The sequence below is a fragment of the Saccopteryx bilineata genome, chromosome 8 (assembly GCF_036850765.1).
Source record: "Saccopteryx bilineata isolate mSacBil1 chromosome 8, mSacBil1_pri_phased_curated, whole genome shotgun sequence".
Taxonomy (NCBI): Eukaryota; Metazoa; Chordata; class Mammalia; order Chiroptera; family Emballonuridae; genus Saccopteryx; species Saccopteryx bilineata.
This window is the reverse complement of record NC_089497.1, coordinates 22,958,887-22,986,885: the sequence shown is the minus strand read 5'-3', so window position 1 is coordinate 22,986,885 and position 27,999 is coordinate 22,958,887. Positions and strand designations below refer to the sequence as shown.

General features: G+C 32.1%; 1 protein-coding gene across 2 annotated transcripts in view; it reads right to left on the bottom strand.

Moving 5' to 3' along the window:
• EPHA3 (EPH receptor A3) overlaps positions 1 to 27,999 on the bottom strand; it is a 385,111-nt gene that overhangs the window by 47,132 nt on the left and 309,980 nt on the right. For both annotated transcript variants that reach the window (XM_066241197.1, XM_066241198.1), the window contains exons 10-13: positions 19,991 to 20,116; positions 13,265 to 13,450; positions 2,504 to 2,565; positions 41 to 250 (exon numbers count right to left, since the gene is read on the bottom strand). In XM_066241197.1, coding sequence (XP_066097294.1) covers positions 41 to 250; positions 2,504 to 2,565; positions 13,265 to 13,450; positions 19,991 to 20,116 — 584 coding nt within the window. The remainder of the gene's footprint in view (positions 1 to 40; positions 251 to 2,503; positions 2,566 to 13,264; positions 13,451 to 19,990; positions 20,117 to 27,999) is intronic.

The following is a 27,999-nucleotide window of genomic DNA, read 5'->3' as shown; positions in this document are numbered from 1 at the left end:
GAAAATAAAGATAAACAGAGAAAAAATAATAGTTACTCACTCTTGTTGTGTAAGCAGCTTCTGGGTCATCTTCTAGAACACGTGAAAGTCCAAAATCAGAAACCTTACACACCAAATTGCTGTTGATCAAGATGTTCCGAGCAGCGAGGTCTCGGTGAACATAGCCCATATCTGAAAGGTACTTCATGCCAGATGCTATCCCCCGAAGCATCCCCACTAGCTGGATGACTGTAAACTGGGCATCATGTTTCTGAGAAGTATTTCAAATGTACAATTAAGATGTGTTGTATGTCTTGACAATATACCTTGGTTAAAATGTCACATACTGACATATACATGTCCCAATACCAATTATACATTTTAGTTCTAAGCATCCAGCTTAATATACGTGAATAAATGTATACATGTCTAGAAAATTATACCACAGATGCTGCATTACTAAATAATTTGAACAAGAAGTACCTTAATATCCTTTAACTTCAAGTTCAAACTTGAACTAGACTCCTGTTTATGAGACATACTAACTCCTCAGAAACTTTAGTTCAGAAACAACAAAATGAAATGGATCTTATGGTTACTTAAGATTTAAAAAAATATTTGTATGACTGAATATTTATTATTCTTCCTAGTTTTCTAGATATTTCATTAATTGCCTCAAATAAATTAAAAGTTAAAATTTAATTATCAAACATAACTAGTTCAAGATCAGTCAAAATATGTATATATATTTACTGAATACATGTTTTTCTACATGATCTTGAATTACAGGTTATAAAATAGAAAGCAGTATTCCAACATAAAGGTGGAATAATGGATTTAAAATGCTTCCAATTTACTTGGATTAAAATAGAAATATATAGTTTAGATGATATATAGCAGGAATCAGGAACCTTTGCCTCTCAAGCCAGATGTGGCTCTTTTGATGGCTGCATCTGGCTCACAGACAAATCTTTAATAAAAAAATAACATTAAAAATATAAAATATTCTCATGTATTACAATTCATTCATTTCCTACTGCTCATGTTCATGGTTGTGGGTGGCTGTAGCCAATCACAGCTGTCCTCCGGGACAACACCAAATTTTTATTGGATAATGTGCAATGTATACGGGTCGTTGTATGGCTCTCATGGAATTATATTTTAAAATATGTGGTGTTCATGGCTCTCTCAGCCAAAAAGGTTCCTGACCCCTGATATATAGGTAAGTAGATATATACAATATAATTAATACATATATACATTCATATGTAGTACATACATACATAAACACATACATAAGTAAAAAAGTCCATGTCTAGTTATATCGACATGAACAATGATATTTTAAAATAATATTATTATAATTTTAATTTCTTAGTTTGAGAAAAATGGTTTTGAAATATGCCTGGAAAATAATTTCTAATAAAATTTAAATTTGGCTCATGAATATTAAATTTTTAAAAATATTTATTTATTTATTCTTATGTGAGAGGAGGGGACATAGTGAGACTAACTCCCACATGTGGCCCGTCTAGGGCCAATGCTCAGACCAACAATGCTCAGCGCCTGAGGCCAATGCTGCAACCTATTGAGCCACTCTCCGTGAGAAGGAAAGAGGGAGAGAAGGGTGAGAGTCAAGAGAAGAGAAACAGATGGTCACATCCATTTCCAGTCAGGTCATTGTGTGTCTTGAGCAGGAATCAAATCTAGGGCATTCATATGCCAATCCAATACTCTATCCATTGAGCAAATCAGCCAGGGTGAATATTAAATTTAATAATATAATTTCACATGCATACAGAATTTAGACTTTTTCTATAATAATGAATTTTACTATCTATCTATTTATCTATCTATCATCTATCTATCTATCTATCTATCTATCTATCTATCATCTATCTATCTATCATCTCTATTTATATAGTACTGAAAGCACCTTGAGGGACAGGTTCTATGTATAATATTTTTGTGTTCCTTGTAGGGACTGGTGGTTGGCAATGTAAAATTTTTTATGCTTTTGAATATAATGTTTGTTCTAAAATGATGTTTCTGAATTGAAAATATTTTGACACATGCTTATTTATTTTTATTTTTTAGTGGACAGCACTATGTGAGAGATAGATGTCCCATCTTAGAGCAGTCTGAGATTATTTTAAAGAAAATGAATATATTTTACATCAATGTCATGTATATCTCACTTTAAGATTATTTTTATTTTATATGATGTAAATCTTGATAGTATGGAAAGGCTGAAGAGGATTGAACAGATTTATTTAAAAAATATAAATAATTAACATTTGAAAGTTTTAAGATAGTAATTAAAATGTACAATCTTCCTCTTGTTATATATTTAGTCTCAGCAAATTTCAATTTTATTTTGAAATTTGATTATCTAATTGTCTTCTGCAATATATCAGAGGCTGTGTTCAACATTTTCAATAATTCATTCCATATTTATGTATGCATGTACATAAATAGAAAAAGTTAAGAGATATATAAATGTATATAAAAATCTTCTACTTACACGTAAGAAACTGTCCAAGGAACCATTCTCCATGTATTCTGTGACAATCATAACTGGTTTACCTAGATATATGGTAAATCAAATATATAATCATCAGTAGAGTTCAACAAATATGTAATGAACATATAAAATACACATTAAAATACCTGATGAATTAAAAAAATGTAAAAGTTTTACCCATTTTCCCAATTTTACAAAGTTGCAATGAAAAATTAAATTTCAATAGAAAATATATTTTTAGAAAAAAATTGAAGATTTTTAATGAAAATAAGAACCCATAATATATGAGATCTAATTGGTTTATTTGGCATGAATTTCCATGAACACAAATTAAGGCCTTTTCTTCACTTTAATTGCATCTTAGCTGATCTATAAAATCAAGTATTTCTGCCTTTAAACTCATGATACAACCAAGAATTCTACAATCATTTATATTTTCTACAGGTATTTACAGAGCTATGTGATACGTATTCTCTTATGCTGGTTAGTCAGAAACAAGTAAATCAAAGTCCCTACTTTCATGGGTTCAATATGTGATTTGTACAATACAATTAAGGCTACTAATTATAATGTCATGGGTTCAATATGTGAATTGTACAATACAATTAAGACTACTAATTATAATGTTTTTTATCTCTATTCAATTAACAAGTTAAATTATAAAAATTCTTTCTATGTTTAAAAAAATAAAATTGCTGTTGGCAATAACTTATAATAACCATTTTGAAAATTTGTGGCCTTAAAAATTATTAAACTCTTTACCAAACATTTAGATGTATTTAGATAGCACTTATTACATAAAAGATTGTGGTTTAATTATATAGACTGACATAATTTCTACTTTACACATAAGAAAATTAAGATATAAAAATCATAATTTACTTACGCAACATTACACAGTTATTAAGTTATAAAGCCAACAATTGAAACTTGAATGTTATTTTGAAAATTTATACTGAGAAAAACATTGAATGTATAAGAAGAACATTAGACAGAAAGGTGTTAAGTATACAGAGATATAGATCTACAAGTAGAATATATATATAGTCTAAATGAAAATGTCTGAAGACTGTAGAACTTTAAACAATTGTTATGTGATAATATTACATGAACAAAGCTGAAAATGTATAACTCTACATACATTATGACAACAACTATGAAGATAAGTAATATAAAACCAACATTTCAAATAGGAAAGGATATGTAAAAAATGTCCTTTGAATCCTTGATACATAGAAAATGAGTAATTTTTTCATATTTAGAATTATGTAGTATTAAATTAGTGTTTGATATGTATTTCATTACTTTATCTTCATATCACCCTTATGTTTTAATAATATCTATTATTCCAATTACTGTTTTTTGAACTGAAAACTTTGGTGATTTAGGAAACTTGTTGAGGTCACACACTTAGCTAGTACACAGCAGATCACCAACACAGTTGTCTCTAATTTCAAAGCCTACAGATACTACCACACTGTAATTCTCTTCATTTATTGTTACTATAATATTGTTTTAATTATAAAATTATCATGTTACAAAAAGATGGACAATCACTCCTCTTTCACATCTAGAAGACCTGAGTTAAGACTTGACTGAATGCCAATGGAGGACCTGGAGCAAATAATATATTTTTCACAAACATCCATCCACACCTAACTGAAGAGCACACATCATTTTTTTCTCATAAACTCCTTTATAAGACTGTTTGCCATTCTGATAATAGAAAATAGTTATCTTTGATTTTTTTCCTTTCTTAGGTAAAAACTCTTACTACTCTTAATTCATACTGTTTGTGAATTATGGATTAGTACCAGAAGGTTATAATTCTTACATTAAGTATTTAAATGCTTCCCAAGCTGTGAATCTTATTTATTAAAACATGATAAAAATTATTTAAATTTTATAACATTTCTCAGATAACTTCCATATATGTAACCATCAATTGATATGTTAATCTATTTTCCACTAACAGAGTAATTTAGTTATATATTTTGGGTAACAGTATATACATATATAGCATCATAGGATGTTAATCTGATAATGTCTGAAAAGTTACTTTTAGCTAAAACCTTAAACCATCAGAACTTGCTTTTTCAAAATTCTAATTGAGCTATGATTTGAAATTATTAAAGTAAAAAAGGAAGAATCAACAATTCTTTGGAAACTTCTATCTCTCTTGAACTGAAAAATTAAATATCTAAAGACTGATTCCAGAGAATGGATGAATAAATGAATGAAATTTTGCATATGCATGTTCTCCACAAATCACTATTAACTTCTATGTTCCTTTCTTAACACAATTCTAGAAAGAAAGATATGTAACAAAATTCAGTGCATACCTTAAATGTAGCCACAGATATTTTTCCTCATACAGCCAACTCTCAGTTACAGTGGCCAGTTATTGTGTTTGTATACAGTACTACCCAGACCTTTGCTTATCTGTCTTCCTTCTGGATCCCAGACTTAAGACCATTTTGTTTCTTGTTAACATGTCTAGTAGAATGTTTGGCAAGGGAAATAAAAGTAGCTGAAAAATCAAACCAGTCAATTAAGCCAAAGCCTTATGACCATTCAGAAATAAGATCAGGCTGCATTTAGCTCTATAATTTAGGTATTTATAAACATGTCAGTTAAAATGGGCAAGTTTAAAAATGTGGTTTACATTAAGTTCAAAGATTCAGCAAACTCAAGTGTACAGACAAAGAGTAAACAGAATCACAAATGTTCTACCTTGGGAAGCTGTATCTTTACTTAGTTTTTTTTCATGATTTTGATTATGATGAATGAGGTTAAAGGAAAAGAGATGCAATAATTGTGAGAACTAGTTCTACCATGTATAAAATGCACTTGGAAATCATGAAATACCAGCTCGTCCTCATAAGATGCAGGTATTTCCACTCAAGTTTACATACTCTTTTATGTGTATTTTTATTTAGAAATGACATCATCATTAAGAGCTTATTTTACTGCCTTTAGAGATTCTGAACTATGTCTGAATAGACATCCTGAGCTCAATGACATTATTACTGCATGACTAGCTGAAATAAAATTTTATCAAAATGAGAAAAACAAAATTTGCAGTAGAATTTTGTTTTTGTTCTTAAAATTATTTATGAATATAAATAAAGTCATGATTTTTTTCATACTTAAAGGCTTAAGAGAAGCATATGAGTCTGTTACAATCAGTTCATTTCCCCAACTATCCTTAGTGGCTCAGAGATATCACTAATCATTGGATCACTAATTCACCACAGCCTTTCTAATCACCTTTTCTATATATATATAAAAGAGTAGGATTGATGTAGTATATAGCAATATATAGAAATTTTTACTATAATTATCAAATAAATCTTATTTTAAAATATTTTTATGCAAACAAAAATAATCAACTGAAATATTATGAATTTTGAAATTTAATTCATTTGCAAAAGAAATGCTCTTAACTCCTATTAACAATAATTGTGTCTTACATATTCATGTCTTAATTTCAAAAGTCTTAAATACTCTCTATTATGTCAATGTGATTTATAAAATCAGAATATTTTACCTTAGTCCATATTCATTATCAGTATCATATAATCAGAATCAGAGTGTAAGCAAAAAAAGTATACTAAGCAGGAGAAAGAAAACTGAAGAAAATGACAAAATATGCTTCTTCACTAGTCACAGAAAGTAAGTCTAGCATCAACTTTGATTAGGAAAAAAAAAGGTTCTGCTTATAAATTTTCATGTGTTACTTAACTTACTGATGAAAATATTGCAACCTACTGATTTGGACTATCTTTCTGTGCGTTTTCCATTAAATAATATAAAATACAGGACAATCTTTTCAAAATTCCATTTTAATCAAGACATTATTCATGTTAAGAATGATCCTATTCTATCTCCTGGTCTCCAGTGAATGAGCACAGGGGCCAAGTCCAGTTTGTCTTTAGTTCTATATTGAGCACCTAGCAAAGCCTATTTACAATTGATCATAACATTTTGGTCATTTCAGGCTGGCTTTATAATTAGCCTAAATAAGCTTTTCCATGTCTTTTTTAACCTACCATACTCTATCAATATCAAGATATGGAAACAACCAAAAAGCCCTTCAATAGAAGACTGGATAAAGAAGATGTGGCACATATACACTATGGAATACTACTCAGCCATAAGAAATGATGACATCAGATCATTTACAGCAAAATGGTGGGATCTTGATAACATTATAAGGAGTGAAATAAGCAAATCAGAAAAAAACAAGAACTACATGATTCCATACATTGGTGGAACATAAAAATGAGACTAAGAGACATGGACAAGAGTGTGGTGGTTACCAGGGGTGGGGGGAGGGAGGACATGGGAGGGAGGGAGGGAGAGAGTTAGGGGGAGGGGGAGGGGCACAGAGAACTAGATAGAGGGTGGCGGAGGACAATCTGACTTTGGGCGAGGGGTATGCAACATAATTTAATGACAAAATAACCTAGACATGTTTTCTTTGAATATATGTACCCTGATTTATTAATGTCATCCCATTACCATTAATAAAAATTTATTAAAAAAATATTAACATATCAATGTATTATACTCAGCTGTCTTTAAATTTCCTTAATTTAATTATGTTAATTTGAAATAAAATTTAATACCTTTAAAGACAAGAACAATATTTCTACTCTCTGTTATTCTAGTCAAAGCTGATTTGTTGAGTAAGCGCAATGACAATTAATTAATATTGTAATCTGAATGTACTGTTTGATTTTGCAAAGATAGCTTAGTTTTATTTTTCTTTTTAAGCTTTCTACCTTTTATTTTATTTATTTATTTATTCCTGTCTAATAGTAAAAATTAATACTTTAGGAATAATAATGAATTGAAGTGACTGTAGTGGGTTTCTTGTTTCTACTTATAAAGAAATTATTTTGATGTTTCATTGCTGAATATGATGTTTGTAGGTTTTTTTAATTTTGTTTTGGGGTATTTACATACATTTATCATGCATACTTATATTTTATGTATGATGTACTTAAAGTACTTTAAATTGTTTATTTTCTGCATATATTGAGATTGAGTTTTTTTATCTCTTACTGTTGTGACTTTCTTAAAGGTTAAATATAGAAACAACTTTGCATTCATGGAATAAACTAAACTTGGGCATGATATTTCCTTTTTCCATTGTTATCTATGGCTTTATATTTATTATAGTGTTATTGAACTTCTATTACACTGATCTGTTACTTTTCTTTCTGCTAAGATTCTTGTGTGGATTGGTATCAAAGTATCATTAGTCTCAGGAGTTAGGGCTGTTTTTTGTCATTCTGCAAGAGTTTGTGTAAGATCAGAACTATTCAGACAGTTATATAAATATGTAATTATATTTCTTCTTTCTTTAAGGTAGTTATGGTATTTTTAAACCACCAATTTTTAAAGGCAGTATTTAGGCATACGCATGCTTTGAAATATTCTGTAAGCTAAATTTGATCTTTCAAAACTATCAAAAACGCATTTTATTTAAATGATTGAGGAACATAAACAACATATTTGTTTGCAGTTCAAATGGGCCAATTCAACAAAGAAACGTAAATGGACGGTGTTAAAAAATGAATGTTATTTAAGCACGTAAAAATAGCATTTCATGTCTTATTTTATCTCATATATTGAGTAGATTTTTTTTTTACTTTTGCTGATGTAAGCAATGTAGGTAGAATCAACTGATTTATTGGTTATTCTGACAAACTATCTGTAAATTATTAATAAAATAAATGGCTATAGAATGTATATTAAGAGTATAACATGGAGTGTACTACCTTTGAGACAAGTGCAGAAGAAAACTTTTAAAGAGAAGCAAACAGAAAAAAGAAAGAATTTGGCATTGCCACTAAAGAACGGCATCTTATTCCAGCAATGCTTCCTTATCATACGTGGAAGAGATAGAAACGCATCAGCAACTCTGTCTTTTTTGTGTAAAGTGGATGCTCACAACAATACAGAAATGTTTCAATTATGAGAAGTCATTTTAGTGTTCTGCTCATGGCATTCCTTAATAATGCAAGTTGACAGTTAAGTTGCATTATTGACTTTTAAAATTTTCAGTCCCTTCTCCAAATAACAGAGAGCACATCAATCTTATCTAATACAATTCCTTCTATTTTATTAAGTGAAAAGTGGACAATGGAGGTCTTCTTGGAGTCTGAACATCATTTGACTAATGGTGTGATGGCAGAAATATCAAACATTTGCTTTAAAAAAGTTTCATCTTTTTGAACTTCAACTAAAATTGATAACACATGTTAGTGCCAAGCTCTGAGCAGAGTTTGTACCCCCAGCTTTCTGCTCCTTTGAGATCAGAGACTCTCTCACCTTCTCTATTTAAGACCATCAGGTTCAAAATGTACCATTAAAATTGTTTATGGCTGTATTTAAATAAATGAAAATATAATGATTGAATAAAGTGCTTTCTTTAAATGAGTTGAAAATGATACATTATAATAGACCTAGTACTTCAAAACACATAATTAATAACAATAACAAAATGAATTATCTTTGAGTAAAAAATAATTGTTTTCAAGTATCTACTTCTGTACTCTCAAGATTAACTGGTAAAATCTCAAACTCACCAGCAGTGGTAATTTAGATTTCATAGCTCTGTTCCACTTAACAATGTATTTCTGTGTAATATTATTTGATTGTTAAAGTACCTGGAAGTAGTAATATAGAACTACTAAATCCTTGTTATAAGTGAAGAAAGTGAGTCTCTGTGAGTGGTCTAATTTGCCAGAGGTCTCATAACAAGTATGGTTCAGTCAGAACTTGAACTTTGACCTCTGATTCTTCATCCAGATACCAATTGTATTTTTTCTTGAAATACAATTTTGTTCATTAAATTAAAAACTCTGTATCATTCTAGTTGTGTGTGTGTGAGTGTGTGTGTGTGTGTGTGTGTGTGTGTGTGTGTAGGTTCCATAGCTTATTAGCTCTTTTAAATGGAAGATCATTTGAAATTCAGTCTTCAGCCTATTGTCTTACTGATTCACAAATGACGCTCCCTGCAGTACAAAATAAGTGAGTGGGAAGAAACCACAACACTTGTTCATAGCTTTTCTTAAAGTAAGTTACTGTATTTTTATGGCAGGAGGGAGAAAAAGTATGAATACAGTTTCTAATGAAGATACATATTTACCCAATGAATGCCTACTGTGTTTTGTAGAATCAAAATAAACCAATAAATATTTGTTCTTTGTCATTTATGCAAGAAACTAAATACGAAAAAAAAAATCCTATTGGTAGAGACAATGTTCTTTAATTTTTATGTTTTTGTTGTTGTTGTTGTTGTTAGGAATTTGAAGGTATATTGGTTTAGTCATTATATAGTCTCAGGAAACAAAGAAACTAATAGAAATGTATTGAATGACTTCTGGTGACAAAATTGTCTTATTTACATGTCGAATGCAATGTATTTCCTTTATGATAAGGCATTTTGATTTTCTCTCCTATGTTACAAAGCGCCAGACTTAGAACTTTTAAATAGGCCAGCAAGAGAGATCATAATCTAACTATGTCTGCTGTTCTCTTCTGTCTGCACCGTATGGAATGACTGTGATTTATACAGCCACATTTGGCAGCTTCTTACATGCCTATTTGACTAGGGAGATATATCAAATGTAGAAATTTTACCCTAAAAATAAGGCAGTAGTAATCCATATTTGAACTTTACACAATCAGACTTGAATAAGACATTAAATGCATACTACCAACAATATTTAAAGGTCATTTTTTTTCTTAATGTGTTTTCCCCCTGTATTTTGGTTTTTGGGGATTATTTTATGGATACCATTGTCAGGTGATTATAATTCATACTTGAATATTTCACTTCTATATCTAAAGAAAACCTGCACAATTATTGTGGTGTCATGTTTCTTAGAATTCAGTAAATGAATTTATTGGAAACAGCTAGCAAAACATAACAACTTGTTTACAAAAATTCTTAACACTGGAAGCAAAAAAAAAAAATCAACTCAGACTTGGTAATATATGAGAGCCTATCAGTAGGCTTAACGTTAAATCTAATATTTACTCTGATATTTACATACATATTATGCTTTCTCAATTGTTAGTGTTGGATAAATTAGGTGATAATTTTTCCCATGTTAAAATGTAACCATTTTTTCTATTGCTCTGAGTGCTGCAAGCAGTTACACAAAAAGTAATTTTGAGGGGGGCGAGGAATGTAGAAAGAGGTAGAAGAGGACATGGAGGGAAAATGATGGTGAATGGAGACTGGACTTGGGGGAGTGAACACACAATATGGTCTATGGAGATGTATTGTAGAACTGGGCACCTGAAACCTGTATGATTATGTTAACCAGTGTTACCCCAATAATTTAACTTAATAAATAAAATAGAAGAAATGAAAGAAAGAAAGAAATAGAAAGAAAGAAAAAGAAAGAAAGAGAGAGAGAGAGAAAGAGGAAGGGAAGAAGGAAAGGAAGTAGGGAGGGAGGGATGGAGAGAGGGAAGGAGAGAAGGAGGAAGGGAGGGAGGAAAGAAGGAACATGCATTCAATTAAATGAACCAACACTGAAGGAAGACCTATTTGTAGAAGAAATGTTCTTTAGTTTTTATTTATTTTTATTGATTTGAGACAGAGAGATAAACATCAGCTTGTTGTTTTACTTATTTACGCATTCTTTGCTTGATTCTTGTACGTGCCCTGAAAGGGCATCAAACCGGCAACGCTGGTGCATCAGGAAGACGCTCTACCCAACTGAGCTATCTAGCCAGGGTTAAATACAGTGTTCTCTTATTTATTCTTTCTTTTATTCATTCAACCAATGAATCAATAAATTAATCTTTTATTCCTTAAAATTGTTAAATCAAGTACCTATTGTGAGTCAAGTTCCATTTTAGACACTGATTATCAAATGACATGGATCTTGCCTTTTATTAGAGTTTACATTTTGTTTGAGGTGTTAAAGGTTATTAATTATCCACAGAAAGTTTTAAGGATGCTTTGCTAAGACCAAAATTTTAGGGAATTTAAACAATTTAAAATACAAAATAATATACCAAAAACTATAATAAAAAGTAGAAACCCAATTTTGTTCAGAATTTGGGATAGTGATGAAAGCAACAAAATTCCCAATGTTATAGCTGACATTTCCTAGTTAGATAACCTACTTGTTCTTTAGTTATCATTTGTTCATATGTAAAATGACATTATATTTAATTCACATGGTATTGGTAAGAATAAAATATTCTCCATAGAACAATGTTGGACACATGACAGTCAACTCAGAAAGAAAAACTTATAAAAGTTGAGAGTTAAAAATATGAACAGTTACATTAGTTTAAATGTGTTTCCTCTCCCAATCGGGTTAGAGATATGAAGGTCTACTACTTGGTAAGGATGCTATGGAGGAGAATAAATGACTAATCCACTATCAAAACAACACTAATATACCATTCTATTTCATGGATATTAAGTAGTTTGCATTTACCCTGAAGAAACAAAGGATTCATACAGTTTCCCAATCCTTACTACTAACAATATTTTGATTATTAATTTTAAAAAATTTAAAGATTTCTTTTGTCAGAAACTATTTCAGCTTTACTAATAGTATGGCCTAATTTTTAGTAGTACAGCGAGAAAAAATGATTTTTATATAATTTAAATTGTGCTTACACTTTATGGTTAAATTCTTCTTACATTGTTAAAATTCTTAATACATATATATATATGTATATATAAGAAAAATCTAAAGGATATCAAATTATACTTTGATTATATCATGGTTTTCTGAGGAAAGAATTGCATTTTTATGAGAATAGGTATCAGTGACATTAGAAAAGTGCTCTGTGCAGTGTTATAGAAAAATATCACTGTGAAAAATATAATGTGTAATGTTTATGAGCATCTACAGAATACGTAAATGTGGTATCAATGAATTGGTCCTTAAAGGATGCCAAATGCCCTACCAAATGTTATCTTTCCTTCTAAAGTCTTTGCTGCCAATTTAGCTTATTCTTTATTTTGTGCTCTAAAATCTTAAGGGGGAAAAAAAATTCCCGGAACATTCTTAAAAGATTTCATTGGGATTGGAGCCAAAAATCACATAGTTGCCTCCTGGGATTCCCTGTGAGTCTGGCTGGAGAAACCATCAAGGAAATCAGTCAGATCTCTATCACAGGCAGGGAGCCAGAGGTTCCCCAGACAAGGCAAGACTCCATCTGGGACTGTAGATCACAATTATTTAAAATCCACAGAGAACTGGGAAAAGGCCTTGGGTCTAATGTGATCCCAATCTTTACAACTCAGATGTATTCCACAACTCCCATAATTTTCCTAAAGCTGGGGGGATGGGGAAGATTTGGAAACGTAAATGAAACTGGTGAACAATAAAAAAAAAAAAAAAAAAAAAAAGGCAGCTCGCTGGGAGTTCCTGACAATTTCTGTCCAAATTGAATCACTGTTTTTCCTTGCTACTCTACATAACAGAAAGTTCTCCAAAATTTACTTCTTACCTTTCTTTTTAATCAGCATGCTTTAAAATGGTCCAATGTTTAGCTCCTACAATTGTTAAAGCTCTTTAAGATCATTGTCCATGTAATACTAGTGAAATATCTTTGCTCTCTTGTCAAAGAAAGGTACGTTAATCTTAAATTTGCCTTTTTTTGACTGACAGATACCTTTAAAAAAATCAGATCTCTTAAATTATTGAGTTTGGATTTAAACGACCTCTGCTCAACACACACAAAAGTCGATCTCAAGACTTTACTTACTTTTAGTAACAACTCCCTCCAGTCTAATGATATTAGGATGGTCAAACTGTCCCATAATGCTTGCTTCTCCCAGGAAGTCTCTCCTTTGCTTTTCGGTATAGCCCACTTTCAAGGTCTTGATGGCCACTGAAATCTCTTTTTTCGATGGAAGCTTTAAGCGACCACTGCACACTTCTCCAAATTCACCTGTTAGAATGAACACAGAAGAACAAAACACAACAAAAATTATATAATAAAATTTCAGTAGAAAACAATTGTTTTTCCTTATTCTTTTTATTCCAAATATTTATACTTTTGGATGGAAAGACGTACACTGCAGGCCTCCAAATTCTTCTGGTAGCTAATAATTGTAGACTCCCTAAGAATTCGTGGGGCACCCACACTTTAGTAGTAAATGGACCTTCTGATAAGCTTCATATGTTTTATTTAAATTAAATTTTATTTTATCACCTTTATTTTTTTTTAAGTGAGAAGAGGAGAGATAGTGAGGCCGACTTACGCATGGTCCCTGACCGTAATCCATCCAGCAACCCCATCTAGGGCTGATGTTCAAGAACCAAGCTATTTTTAGCAACTGAGGCTGATGTGCTCCAAAGGGAGATATCCTCAGTGCCTGGGGACACCCTGTAACCAATCTAGCAATTGGCTTCAGAAGAGGAAGAGGGAGAAATGGAGAGAGGAAGGAGGGAGACTCAGATGGTCATTTCTCCTGTTTTCCCTGACTGGGAATCAAACCTGGGACATCTATACACTAGGCTGACACTCTATCCACTGAGACACTAGCCAAGGCTATTTTAATTTACTTTCTCCTCTTTTAAAAAATTATTTATTAAATTTATTAGGGTAAGCCTCATACATTTTAAGTAGCATACTGTAAATAATGCAATATGAAACAATAAGAGGACAATTGAAAACTATAACTATCAGACCTGTCACTCCTTGTTTGCATAGCTACCATTTCTTCAGGGTAATCAATAGACTAGCACAAATACTATAGATTAAATTTCAGATGTTTCTAACTATTCTGCTTTTAGTAAGAGGGCCAATTTAACTATATAATTAGACCCCCTGAAAATAAGAATAAAACCATCTGCTATCAATTCATTTTATTGGTGTATTAGCCTACTGCACATTGACAAACTAGTTGCAAAGTTATTTGGGATTCTGAATGGAGAAACATAATTTAACAGTATCAAATAAAAATATTACATTTTTATCTACTAAATCAATGTAGGAATATTTCTTATATTCGATATCTTCAATAAATAAATAAAAACTTGTCTTAAATAAACAATTAATCCAAAATTCATTGAATATAATGTTACTGACTTTTAAATAGTGTAATGTAATTGGTAAAAAAAAAATTACCTAGAACTAGTTTTAGTACTATCTTCATGTACATTGTTATGAGAGGTTTTGCTGGATCAGTAGTTACCTTCCTGAGAGAAGAAACCCTTTACATTATTTCTCTGTCCCCACTGCTGCCACAGTAATGCCACAAAGTAGTGCAAACATATAATATTCTGTATTCACAGAAGAAATCTTAATAATGTGAGCATTTTATCTCAGTTTTGAACAACATTTAAAAAAATTTTGACCCTGACCAGCTGGTGGCACAGTGGATAGAGTGTCGGACTGGGATGCGGAGGACCCAGGTACGAGACCCCGAGGTCACCAGCTTGAGCACAGGCTCATCTGGGTTGAGCTAAACTCACCAGCTTGAACCCAAGGTCCTGACTCAAGCAAGGGGTTACTCGGTCTGCTGAAAGCCCGTGGTCAAGGCACATATGAGAAAGCAATCAATGAACAACTAAGGTGTTGCAATGAAAAACTAAAGAATGATGCTTCTCATCTCTCTCCGTTCCTGTTTGTCTGTCCCTAACTATCCCTCTCTCTGACTCTCTCTCTCTCTATCTCTGTAAAAATAAAATTGAAATAGCAATTGAGAGGATTTTCTTTAAAAAGATTAAGTGCATGCTCAATTTTTAGAATGTTTATGGAATGGAGTAACATTCTGTATCCAAACTTCTCACTAGGAGTTTTTGTACAGGGTCCATACCGTATTGAGAGAGAAAATGTCAAGAAGTGAGATATTTCTTCTCTATTTGTTTGTCCAAGTAAGTGCTTTGTCTCACAAAAACAACAAGTTGGCTTATTGATTTACTAACTCTATCACTAAAAATGACTTGCTTCTCTCCAGGAAGCTCTAAATTCCACCAGGCTTGACCCATTCTTACAAATTCAGTCTTGCCCCTATTTTCAAAACAGTGATGTTTGCTGCTGAAACTTGTTAAAGCTACTTAAGGTCCAAAAGCAGTTATTTATACATTATTTAATAAGTACTCATCAATTGGCACCGGTATGACAGACACTAACCTAATGGTAAACAGGGCAGATCTAATGTCTCCCCTTTGAGGAGGTGTAGAGACGATAGCAGTATCTGAGGCTTGTGTGCTCCATAGGATTATAGAAAGAATTAGGAACAGAACTGAAAACCATTTATTGATCTTTGTAAATCCATGGAAGAATAAGTCATTACAGTTGCGTGAGTTTTAGGAGGAGAAATTGTGATGCAAAGTAAATCATTATTAGAATTTGTAAGCAATAGTAAGATTTTTTTTTTCTTTACACAGAACTATCTGAACATTGCCAGAGCTCTGGTTTACTTTGTATAAACTTTAATTTGGGGTAAACCATAAGGAGGCATCCATAATACATTTTTATTTTCTGAAATTTCTGACATTATCATGAGTTAATATTACATAATACATTGCATCTTAAATTTGAATGTCATCATCACTTATTTGACAGTGTCAAGTCACCTGTCAGTGTACAGGACAGACAGTAGAGAGCTGTTGGACAGAGTATAGATTCTGAAACCAAAATGTCTAGGGTTTAATTCTGTCTCTGTCCCATACTACCTGTGAGATTTAGAGCGAATGTCTTAACCTCTTGTGCCTTTGTCTCTTTATCTATCATATAAGACTACCAGTTATGTCTCAAATAAGGTTTCTGTGTAAAAGAATTAATGTATGTTAAGTACTTAGAGGAGAACTCAGAACACCCAACACATAGTAAATGTTATCGAAGTGTTTCCTCTCTAAGTTCAAAACCACCTTAAGAAGAATAAATTATCAATTATTTTGGATGAATATTTGTAAAGGAGATCATTTTGTAACAGTATGTCACTAAGGAGATCAAGGGAAAGAGTCTGAATTTCAAGTGGGCCAATCAATTTCCTCTGTTCTCATTGAGATATCTGGACACATGTACAAATATATCTACCTTCAAAAGTTCGAAAATGGTGTTTCAGTAATGTTAATTTTTAAAAATTACAAAACTTAGAAAGGTAATTATTTCATCAGACAAATACTAGAAATGGTCACCAACTAGACAGAAAAATGCTAAATATCAATTTAATTCTCTTTATAATAATTTTTAAAAATTGTTATAAATTAGCAAAGACTGGGCAAATGCAATGCCAGATCCTTTCATTTAGCCAAGTTTTACATGTTCTTATTCAATTAGTTTTGCACCTATAAGAAATAATTTCTAGATTCTGTTATTTCTGTGTATAAGCACAGCTATAGAAAGATGACTTAGTAAGATACTGCTTGATTTTTAATTCAATAAGTGAGGCAGTGTTCCTCTTTAGAAATAAAATTGGGATTATGCAAATTAGAAAACTCTAGTCTGATTTAAGATACACAATGAAAAATTTCCCAAAGTAAAAATTTTTACACTAATTTTATTTAAAATAGAAGTATATGTACCTGTGTTTAGGTAGAATTATCTTCTGCACTAGCCTCAAAGCCAATTCTTATTCTACTGTTTTTAAAAATGAAGCATAACAAAAACATATAAGGAACAAGTTGGTGTGTCAGCTAAGCACTATATAAAAATTATCAAATTAACTATCACAAAAATCTTAGAAAAAGAAACGATTGTGATAATCAATGTATAGCATGAAGTTTAAAGTTGGAAAGTACAAGATTCCAATTTTGGTTTTCTAATCAATAGGTATTTGACCATTTGTCTTTCAAATTTTCAGCTTTTGTTTTCTCATCTGGTGAAATGAAGATAAAAATACTTATCTACAAGCCTAATAAAATTAAATATATGTGAATACCTAGCATAGACTAGGAGTTAAATAAATATTTTCTACCTTCAGAAAATTTTAGTATTTAATCTTTGAAATAAGTTTTAGATTAGTGAATGAAATTAAGAATTTCTGTTACACCCATTTCTTTATATTAAATATCTGACTAAAATATACAGAATTAGTCCACCTGTAGAGTTTTTCCGTAAATTTAGTTGACTATGAAAGTTCTGTCATTGATCAAGTTATTCAGCCTTTTAACAATAGATAGTAGTTGCTAATCAATGTAGCGTAAATATTAATTTTTTTTCTGTAGAACATTATTTTGAAAAATTGGAAAGGTTATAAGAAGTGGGTAAATGTATAAGATGTAAGAAAGGTGGCCATGGGTGGATTGTTATTGTAGTTGTGGAAATACGTACATGCTGGTCTGTTATACTCTTGCACAATTTCATCTCTTTTTGTAGATTTAAAAAATTTACAAAAAAAGTTTCAAAATCTTGATTTCATAATTTATCTTGACAGATACAAACCCTTTAAAGGTTAACCAATACAGACTAGGATTGAGTGTGTACATTATACTGAAGTCTTCCAGGAAGAGCATAACCAACCTTGAAGATATACTTCTTTGAAAAAAAAATAGGTACTGTTTTATTGTCCTTAATGTGAGAATATTGGCTGCAAGACCCTGAAATGGGTCATATGTTTAATTTTTTATAAATATTTCTAAAGAGAAAAAGAAAAAAGATGATCTTCCTTCATCTTTAATCAGGGATTAGTAAGTAATTTAGTTTAAGTAAATTATCACTTGGTCTCATTGTTTTACACCACTGTGTCATATTTTTCTGGCTTTGTGAATAACATCTGTATGTATAAGATTTTGAACAACATCATATGTATGAGGAAGGTTTCAAATTTCAATGTTCCAGTGTGTCTGCTTGGCCTTCTGAACAGAAGTGAGATTTTCCTCCTCTCTAGGTGAATACTCAGATCCTTGTGCTGCATATGTTACTGCCACTTCCATTATGGGGAACAAACACCCGCACTCTTATGGGCAACACAGATAAAGGAACAAAACCCTCTGTACCATGGAACAGTCCATGAAATAGAACTGTACAAATGAAAGAGAGCAATCAATATATAACACTTTAACTGGATTAACAAAGATGTTTGGTGAATCTATTTACTCTTAAGTCTTAGATTGTGAAAAAAGAAGTAACTTTAGTTTGCTTTTATCAATCACTAGCTGAATATTTTAATATTGCTTACACATGATACACCATTGAGAACATTAGAATTTTTTTTTTACAATTCTAAAATACATCATCTTTGTATTGTATTTTGTTCACCACCTAAGTCAAATCTCTTTCTAGAAAATTTAGTAAATTATTATTTTATTTAGATAATATGAATTACTCAGATTGTCCTGCTTAATTAGTAAACACTGCTTGAGTTCTAAATACTGCTTGGTATATAGAAAAAAAAAACAGAGAAAATTGTATGCACATTTGTATAAAGAAGCATCTGTCATAGATACAGTACTTATAGAAAATGTGTTCTGATATATTATACATAATTCAATGAGCTTATTTTTCAGTCATTCACTTTATTTCTCACATCAACATAACTAGTTTGTGTTTGTTTTTAAAGCAATATTGAAGAATGAGATGATGTAAAACTATTTTTATACAGAATTGTTTATTTTTACTTTTGAGTAGAAGTCTTTCTCAAATGTACACTGCATGTAGTGTGGATGTCCATGTTTATGTCTAAGTGTGTAAAAATTATTATTTTATAAATTTCAGTAATTTTTATTGAATATATGCAACAGCTGTTAATAATCACTCCATGGGTATTTATTTATGAATTTATGATAGAGCAAATTAATGATTAAGACAAAGAGATGTTCATATGAAAACAAATTTCAACACAAATAAATTAATTCTATATAAAGTTACAGGCAAGTATTAAAATGGAGCACTTCACATTAAACTACCCATTCCAAATAGTCATGAAATGTGTGCTTTTAAAATGTGTCATATACGATTTTATTTTGTGTTGTCAATTTTTTAAATTACAAAGAGGATTCTAAAATTACCTTCTTTTTACAAATCCAAAATTTCACTTAATGGGTTTAGTTAAAGTAAAACACACTTTTATCATGTTATCCCTATTTAGCAAAATGGTCTTTGTGACACATGATCAGCGTGGCCATGGGAGAACTGAGCTGTTGCTGCTGCCGCCTCTAAAATCCAATAAATAAAAAGCTGGCCATGGTCTGTGAGTCTATAGGTCTAGCACCTTTGAAATCATTCCATTTCACTAACTACTCCATTTATTTGTTGTCTGTCTTTGATCATTAAGTCAGTAAATGAACTTTTTCACAGTAATACACAAGGTGAGACAAAAGTGGATTTGCAGGTATTGGTATGGAAAATACTACAATAATTAATAAATAATAATACAAGAATAAATTCTATTTTGTGTACTAACCACTGTAACATACTTTTGCCCCACTCTGTAGGTACGCCTGAGCACCTGAGCAGTCTCAGTGAGGATTCTTATTCATAGTTGTGAACTTGTAACTAACATTCTAGGTTGGCAGTGGGATTATTAGTGGTGGTTACCTGCTCCAACAACTTTGTCAATGGATATGTTGGTGGCGTCCAATTCCTTAGCGAACTCATGAACTGCTTGGGTAGGGTCTTCATACGTGTGTGGGTCAACATAAGTTCTGAGACCTGGAAGTTTTACTGTTTAAGGGAAGGGTAAAAGAAAACACACACATACATTATTGTTACTAGATTTGTAAAACTTTTGTTAAACAAATTTTAAAACATTATTGCTTGAAAATAATTCCCACTGCTATAAAGTGTACTACCAACCTTTAGTTTGTTCTGAAATATTACAGAAATCAGCAGACAGAGGTTGGGCTAAGTGTTGATCAACTTAACAAAAGAAGTTCTCCATAATAAAACAAAAACAGAAACCATAATGAGGTTTCTCTGCAAAAACACTAGAAGGGAAATGGTCATTCAAGGGTGCGATGAGGGTCTTAAGGAGAAGAATATGGTTCAGAATTGTGTAGGCCTAATAATCTGTACTAGTAGGTTCAGTGAGCAAACGTCATCAGCCTATCACACCTCTATGATTCTACAAACAGTAACCAAGTATCTATTACAATGCTACATCTGACAACGAACAAAAGTTTGTGAAATACTTTCTTAAGATGGGATAAATGCTGCAATTACAGATAAAGTATATAAAATGGCATGTCTCTGTCACTATTCTATTTTTATTAAAATATAATCACATTGACTATTATAGGTATACTTTTAATTCTGAGTTTATGTAGATATTATATAGGTATTACATGCATTTGGTAATATAGATTCAATAACTAAACTCTTTTTAAAAAAATTTTTAAAGACTTTATTCATTTTAGAGAGGAGAGAGAGAAAGAGAGAGAGAGAAGGAGGGAGGAACAGGAAGCATCAACTCCCATATGTGCTTTGACAAGGCAAGCCCAGGGTTTTGAACTGGCAACTTCAGTGTTCCAGGTCAACGCTCTATCCACTGCACCACCATAAGTCAGGCAACTAAACTCTTTATTGTGTAGCTTTCTAACATAGTGAAAGGCAAGACAAGTATTCTCAATAGGTTTAATAATGGTGCTAAGGAGTCAAATTCCAAAAATAAATTGTATTATAGCTTATTGAATATAAACTGCTTTTATAATTTATTTATTTAATTATTCTAAATAATTAAATAGGCTTGAAGTTGCCTGGCCTTGTCATTAAGTAAGGGAGTTTTTCATGATATTCTGTAATCATAATAGCAAAGACAAATACCAAAGAATCATTTTGGATATGATTTAATATTGATGAGAGTCTTATAATTTAGAAAAAAATAGCTCATAATAGAAACAATTTGAAATGTTCAATTAGCAAGCTTTCTTTGAAAGAGAACTAAATGTTTAAAAATGAGCCTAAGATCTATTAAAGTATGCAAACATAATCTAACATTAAAGAAAATTATAATTTAACTTCCATAGTATATGTACAATATCATTGGTTTTCCTTTGAATTTTGATAACATTTGTTTAAAAAAATATTGGTGATATTTTAGCAGGGAACATGGTTGCTTAACTCTTATTATTTTCACTAACCACACTAGAATATTGAATAATTATTTTATCCTAAAATAACAAAAAATAAGACTTTACCTTTTCTAATGGCACTTTGAAATGAAATAATTTGAGGGGGAACATTGCAACCGAACATTTTGTGATAACCGAAGATTTCTCTGCGTCAGTGTTTTAGTTTGTAATAAAGAGCTGTAGAAACTGTGGTGGCAGCAATTGTTCTGAGAGGCTGTAGCATGATGAACATTAGGCCAGTGAGTTCAGGATTTCAGAATCTGGCTACAAAATGATCAGTTTGTGAACTTACAGTACAACATTGTGAATACCACGATTATACCACAGAATAATTTATGTTTCTGCAATGTTTCCATAGAAGTTTTGAGTAAAGAAATATAGACATAAAAATAAATAGTTTTTTATTTTTTTTTTTGCATTTTTCTGAAGCTGGAAACAGGGAGAGACAGTCAGACAGACTCCCGCATGCGCCCGACCGGGATCCACCCGGCACGCCCACCATGGGGCGATGCTCTGCCCATCCTGGGGGTCGCCATGTTGCGACCAGAGCCACTCTAGCGCCTGAGGCAGAGGCCACAGAGCCATCCCCAGCGCCCGGGCCATTTTTGCTCCAATGGAGCCTTGGCTGCGGGAGGGGAAGAGAGAGACAGAGAGGAAAGCGCGGCGGAGGGGTGGAGAAGCAAATGGGCGCTTCTCCTGTGTGCCCTGGCCGGGAATCGAACCCAGGTCCTCCGCACGCTAGGCCGACGCTCTACCGCTGAGCCAACCGGCCAGGGCCTTAAATAGTTTTTTAAATGACAGCCAAGAGAGATAGGAGGTAAAACTCTTATTTTCTCACTATTCTTCAGATGATTTTGAGACAGCAGAATAGAAATGTGAGGGTGAGGGAGCAAATCAAGAATGTAGGAAAAGAAAGGCTAATGCTGCTTTTACTTCCACCTGGTGTTGACACTGACATTTAAAAAGAATATCGAAGGTAATTAGGTCTGATTGTTTTCTAACTGGATTTTTTGAGTTGACATTGATTAATAAAATTCTATAAATTGCAGGTGTACAGTTCTATAATAGATCATCTGTACATTACACTATGTGTTCACCACCCAAATTCAGTCTCCTTTCATCACCATTTATCTACCCTTTACCCTTTTCTACCTTCACCACCCTGCCCTTCCTCCTGGTAATCACCATATCATTGTCTGTGTCTATGAGATTTTTTTCTTTGCTTAATCCCTTCACCTTTTTAACCCAGCCCCCAACCCCTTTCCCCTCTGAAAGCTGACAGTCTGTTCTCTGAATCTATGTATCTGTTTCTATGTTTGTTTTGTTCATTAGATTCCACATATGCAGAATGTCAACTGACATATGAAAAGATGTTCAATACCATTAATCATCAGGGAAACATTAATTAAAACCACAATGTGATATTGCTTAACACCTATCAGAGTGTCGGTGAGGATTTGGAGATAAGGAAACCCTCTTGAACTGTTGGTGGAAATGCAGATTAGTACTCTCTGTCTTGAGGTGGAGTGTAGATAATTAGAGAATACTGATAGTTTAAGAAGTCAGTAACCACGGAAATGGGAAAACAACAAGATCTTGCCTTTGCTTTGGACAAACTGTGTGGGGAATAGCTTTTGAAGTTTTTCTATTTTAAATAGCTCAGCAAAAATAATCAACTAGACATCATAGAAAAGAAAGTTCTTGAAAATTTGCTACCCAAGTAAGTGCCTAACATGAGAGCCTCTTATGCAGCTATTGCCCCTTAATGTCGTCATTAATATTTTCATATATAAATAGTTATTCACAATTATTATCATTGAGGTTTTCTGGTACAGAATCTGGAATCAGATATTTTCATTTCTTTTGAGCTCACATATCAATCTGCATGCTTTTGTCATTATTATAAACATTATTGCTTTCTATAAAAACAGATAGCAGGGATACTCTTCAGTATTGGGGTCTACTATAACTATACTATACTAAAAGTACTCCTAGTCTTATCAGTACTAAGATATTTTACCCTTAAAACAAGCAAACATTAAGAAAACCTAAATATAATTTCAACTATCATACAAACAAAAGCTTTAAAGTAAGAAAAACAGTAAATTTAACTATAGACATAATGAATTTTTATTTCAATTTGGTTACATTTTAATGAAGACTCCCATTGAATGGAAGCTATAATATATAATCAACAAGTTTGCTTTTTCTTTAGTAATAGTAAGGTAAGACTATGTGATAACTTAAGAAGAAAACTAGCAATATACAAAAATATACTGCTTTTCTATACACCAATAATGAAACTTCAGAAAATGAATTTACAATATTAACAAAAAAATACTTAAGAATAAAATTAACAAAGGATGTGAAGGACCTATATACTGAAAAATACAATGATTACTAAAAGAAATTTAAAAAGACACAATGAAATAGAAAAATATTCCATGTTCATGGGTCAGAAGAATCAACATAGTTAAATGATCATTTTACCTAAAACAATATACAAATTTAATGCAATTCCCATTAAAATCCCAGTGTCATTTTTTAAAGAAACAGAACAAAATATATCACCAGATTTGTATAGCACTGTAAAAGACCTAGAAAAGCCAAAGCAATCCTGAGAAAACAGAATGAATGCAGAGGTATCTCACTACCTGACTTTAAATTATACTACAGAGCCATGATAATCAAAACAGCATGGTATTGGCAGAAAACAGACATACAGACCAATGGAACAGAATTGAGAGTCCAGAAATAAAACCACATGTATATGAGCAAATAATTTTTGATAAAGCCAAAAACATAATAGAGAAAAAAAATCTCTTCAATAAATGGTGCTGGGAAAATTAGAAAGCCACATGCAAAATAATAAAACTTGACTACAATTTGTGCCCATGCACAAAAATTAACTCAGAAATGAATCAAAGACCTAAATATAAGATCAATAAGTTACATAGAAGAAAAAATGGATATTAACTTATGGACCTTGGCCATAGAATATATTTTTCATGAATTTGACCCCAAAGGCAAGGGAAATAAAGGCAAAAATAAATGTATGGGATTATAGTAAACTAAAAACCTTCTGCACAGCAAAAAATAAACAAACAAACTGAAAACAAAACAAAAAGCCAAATCAATGGGAGTTAAAATAACAGTTCTGATAAGGTATTTATATATAAAATATATAAAGAACTCACAAAGCTCAACAACAAAAAATCTAATAAAAAATAGGGAGAGAGGACCTGAATAGACACTTCTCTCATGAAGACATACAAAGAATAAATAGATATACAAAAAGATGCTAATCTTCGCTAGCTATTAGAGAAATGCAAATCAAAAGTACAATGAGATACTACCTCAAACCTATTAAATTGGTTGTTATCAACAGCACAGGTTATAACAGGTGTGGAGAAAACGAAACTCTCATTCACTGCTATTGGGAATGCAAATTGGTACAGCCATTCTAGAAGAAAGTATGGCGGTTCCTCAAAATATCAAGAATAGAGCTACCATATGACCCAACAATCCTTCTATTAGATATCTACTCCCTAAACTTAAAAACATGCACCCCATATTCATTGCAGCATTATTCACAGTGGCCAAAACAAGGAAACAACCAAAGTGTCCCTCAATAGAAGATTGGGTAAAGAAGATGTGATACATATTGATACATACAATGGATTAGTACTCAGCCATAAGAAATGATGATATATTGCTATTCACAACAACATGGAGGGAGTTTGAGAATACTGTACTAAGTGAAATAGGTAAATCATAAGAAGCTAAAAACTATATAATTTCATAGGAGGGATATAAAACTGACACTTATGGACATAAACAAAAGAGAAGTAGTTACCAGAGGGAGAATGGTGAGAGGAAGAGTGTAAAGAGGGACAAATATAGGGTGACAGAATGATCTGACTTCAGGTGATGGATACACAATGCAATCAACAGTTCAAATGCTATAGTGATGTTTATCTGTAACCTATGTATTTTTATTGACCTAATGTCACCTCATTTAATTTAATTTCTAAATAAAAAAGAAAGAAAACCTAGCATTCCTTAAAAAAAAAACTTTTAAAAATAAGGTAAAACCAAACTTCTGTTCTGGTAAACGTTTACAAATGTCTTACCTGACTAAATGTATAAAATTCAACTTGTGAGATATTTACTGACATTGTATTTATAAAGAAGATTATAAAATAAGTTATCATAAACAATGTCTCAGATATTTCAACTTTTTTTTTTAATGAGAGAGACATACAGACAGACAGACTAAAGGGAGAGAGATGAGAAGCATCAAGTTTTCATTGCAACACCTTAGTTGTTTATAGATTGCTTTCTCATATGTGCTTTGATGGGGGGTAAAGGGGACTCTAGCTGAGCCAGTGACCCCTTACTCAAGCCAGTGACCTTGGGCTCAAGCCAGTGACCTTGGGCTCAAGCCAGTAACCATGGAGTCATGACTATGATCCCACACTCAAGCCAATGACTCCCTGCTAAAGCTACTGAGCCTGCGCTCAAGCTGGCAACGTCTGGAATTTGAACCTGGGTCCTCAGCATCCCAGGATGACGCACTATCCACTACACCACCGCCTGGTCAGGCTCAAATATTTTAAGTAAGCGCTGGCTTTAAAAAGCCTTGAAATTGTGTTTTAGCATTACCCTTCAATACTTGCTGGCTCTAGGTAGATATGTATTACTAAATAATCTGAAAATTAAATAATCATTCACAAATAATATCAATCAAATTTAGTTTGATTCATTACAATAAATTCCTTCTCTATTCACATAACATTTGGGGAAACAATAAAATTATAAACATTACATGCATCCCCAAGTAAAATGGCTTGTTCAGTGTGGAGCTTTGGTTGCGGTTTTTTAACTGCAGACCCCAGAGATTCCAGGAATCAGGTGAGTCAGGATGCAAGGCACATAATCCCCTCACACCAATAATTAAGGGCAGCATACAGAGTAACTGGGCTGTGTCAAGAAAACCAGATAATAAACACATGTACACGTGTTAAGCTGCACTACTTTACAGCTCGTTCTGTGCAAACACAATAATTTACATTTCCATTTTACCAGCATGAGTTGCCCTAACGATAGTAAAAAAGTAAAAAGACCCAGCCAGAGAGGGCAATGAGACAGGATCTTAGGAGGTAAAACACATTTTTTTCCTTTTGAAGCTATATTATAGGATTTGTAACAAGGCTGGAGGGAATGGTTCATAGTTAGAGCTTTTTAAAGAAATACCAAATAAATGGTCTGAAATAAACCAGCTGTAGCATTAAGACACAGAAAGTTTATGACATGCATATAAGTTACTTTCTGCCCTTGCAGCTAGGATAAATGCATTTCTTTTTTGTTTGTCTGTCATAAGGATAATGTGCATTTGAAGAAAATTAAAGTTTCAACAAAGTTAACCATAAAAACCAACAGCTAAAATATAGAGTGATAAAGGAAACTGCTTAGAGTTGGCACACAGGAATTTATCTATGCTTCAAGTTCATGAGATTTATAATTCCCATATAAAGAGGCAGATCAGTATGGTTTTGCTCTAAAGACAATATTTACATTTATTGTCCAACTCAAATTAAAAGCAACTTAATCCAAAAGAATGTAACTGTTCTAATTTATGCATGGCAATTTTCAGTGTTTTTGTGGGACCATGAAAAAAAGTTACACATGTATCCTGTAGTTTGTTCACATACACTCTTAGGACTTCTGAGTTTGTTACCTAACTAATTTCAAATAACGAAATGTTGGCATTAGGAAGGTAGTGCTTTCGGGTTTTTATGAATTATTCCATAATGACAGCAATGAGCTGGAAAAAACAAACAATGATCTCTGTAATTTCCGGTACTGTGTCAACATCACATTAATTTACATTTTGGAAAAGATTCTTTCTTTTCTTTTTTTGTACTTTATTTTATTTCAGGCTACCCTATACCTCCTGCATGTTAGCAACAAATAATCAAGTTTTTGCTTGAGTTACAACTAAAGGTATAATGTTTAGATGCAAAACCAATGACTGATAATGAAGTATCATGTTGAGTTGAAAATAATTTCAGAAGGCAAAAATGAATGCCAGAGTAAGTAATGTTTACAAGACCACACTAGTTATATCGAGAGTATTTGAGACACATAGCATGAGTATTGTCTCCATACTAATTTCCATGAGAACATGCTATTATCTTTAAGGCCACTGATTAGTAATGGCCACATTACACTGAGCCATAGTCTGAAAAAGCGAAGCACCTGAGATGATTTATTTCACCCAAAGAAAGTAAAAAAGAGTCTTTTTATCAGACATAAACAGTTTCTTTCCTAAAAGACTATTTCCTTTAGAAAATATATTTTCAAAAAGAGGGTTGACTAACTTGGGTTGGTATTAAAATATGGGGGGAAAGGACTGGCTTTCTTACAATTGGATATCACGTAACTTCAAACTAAACAGTTTATTCTAAAGGCGCT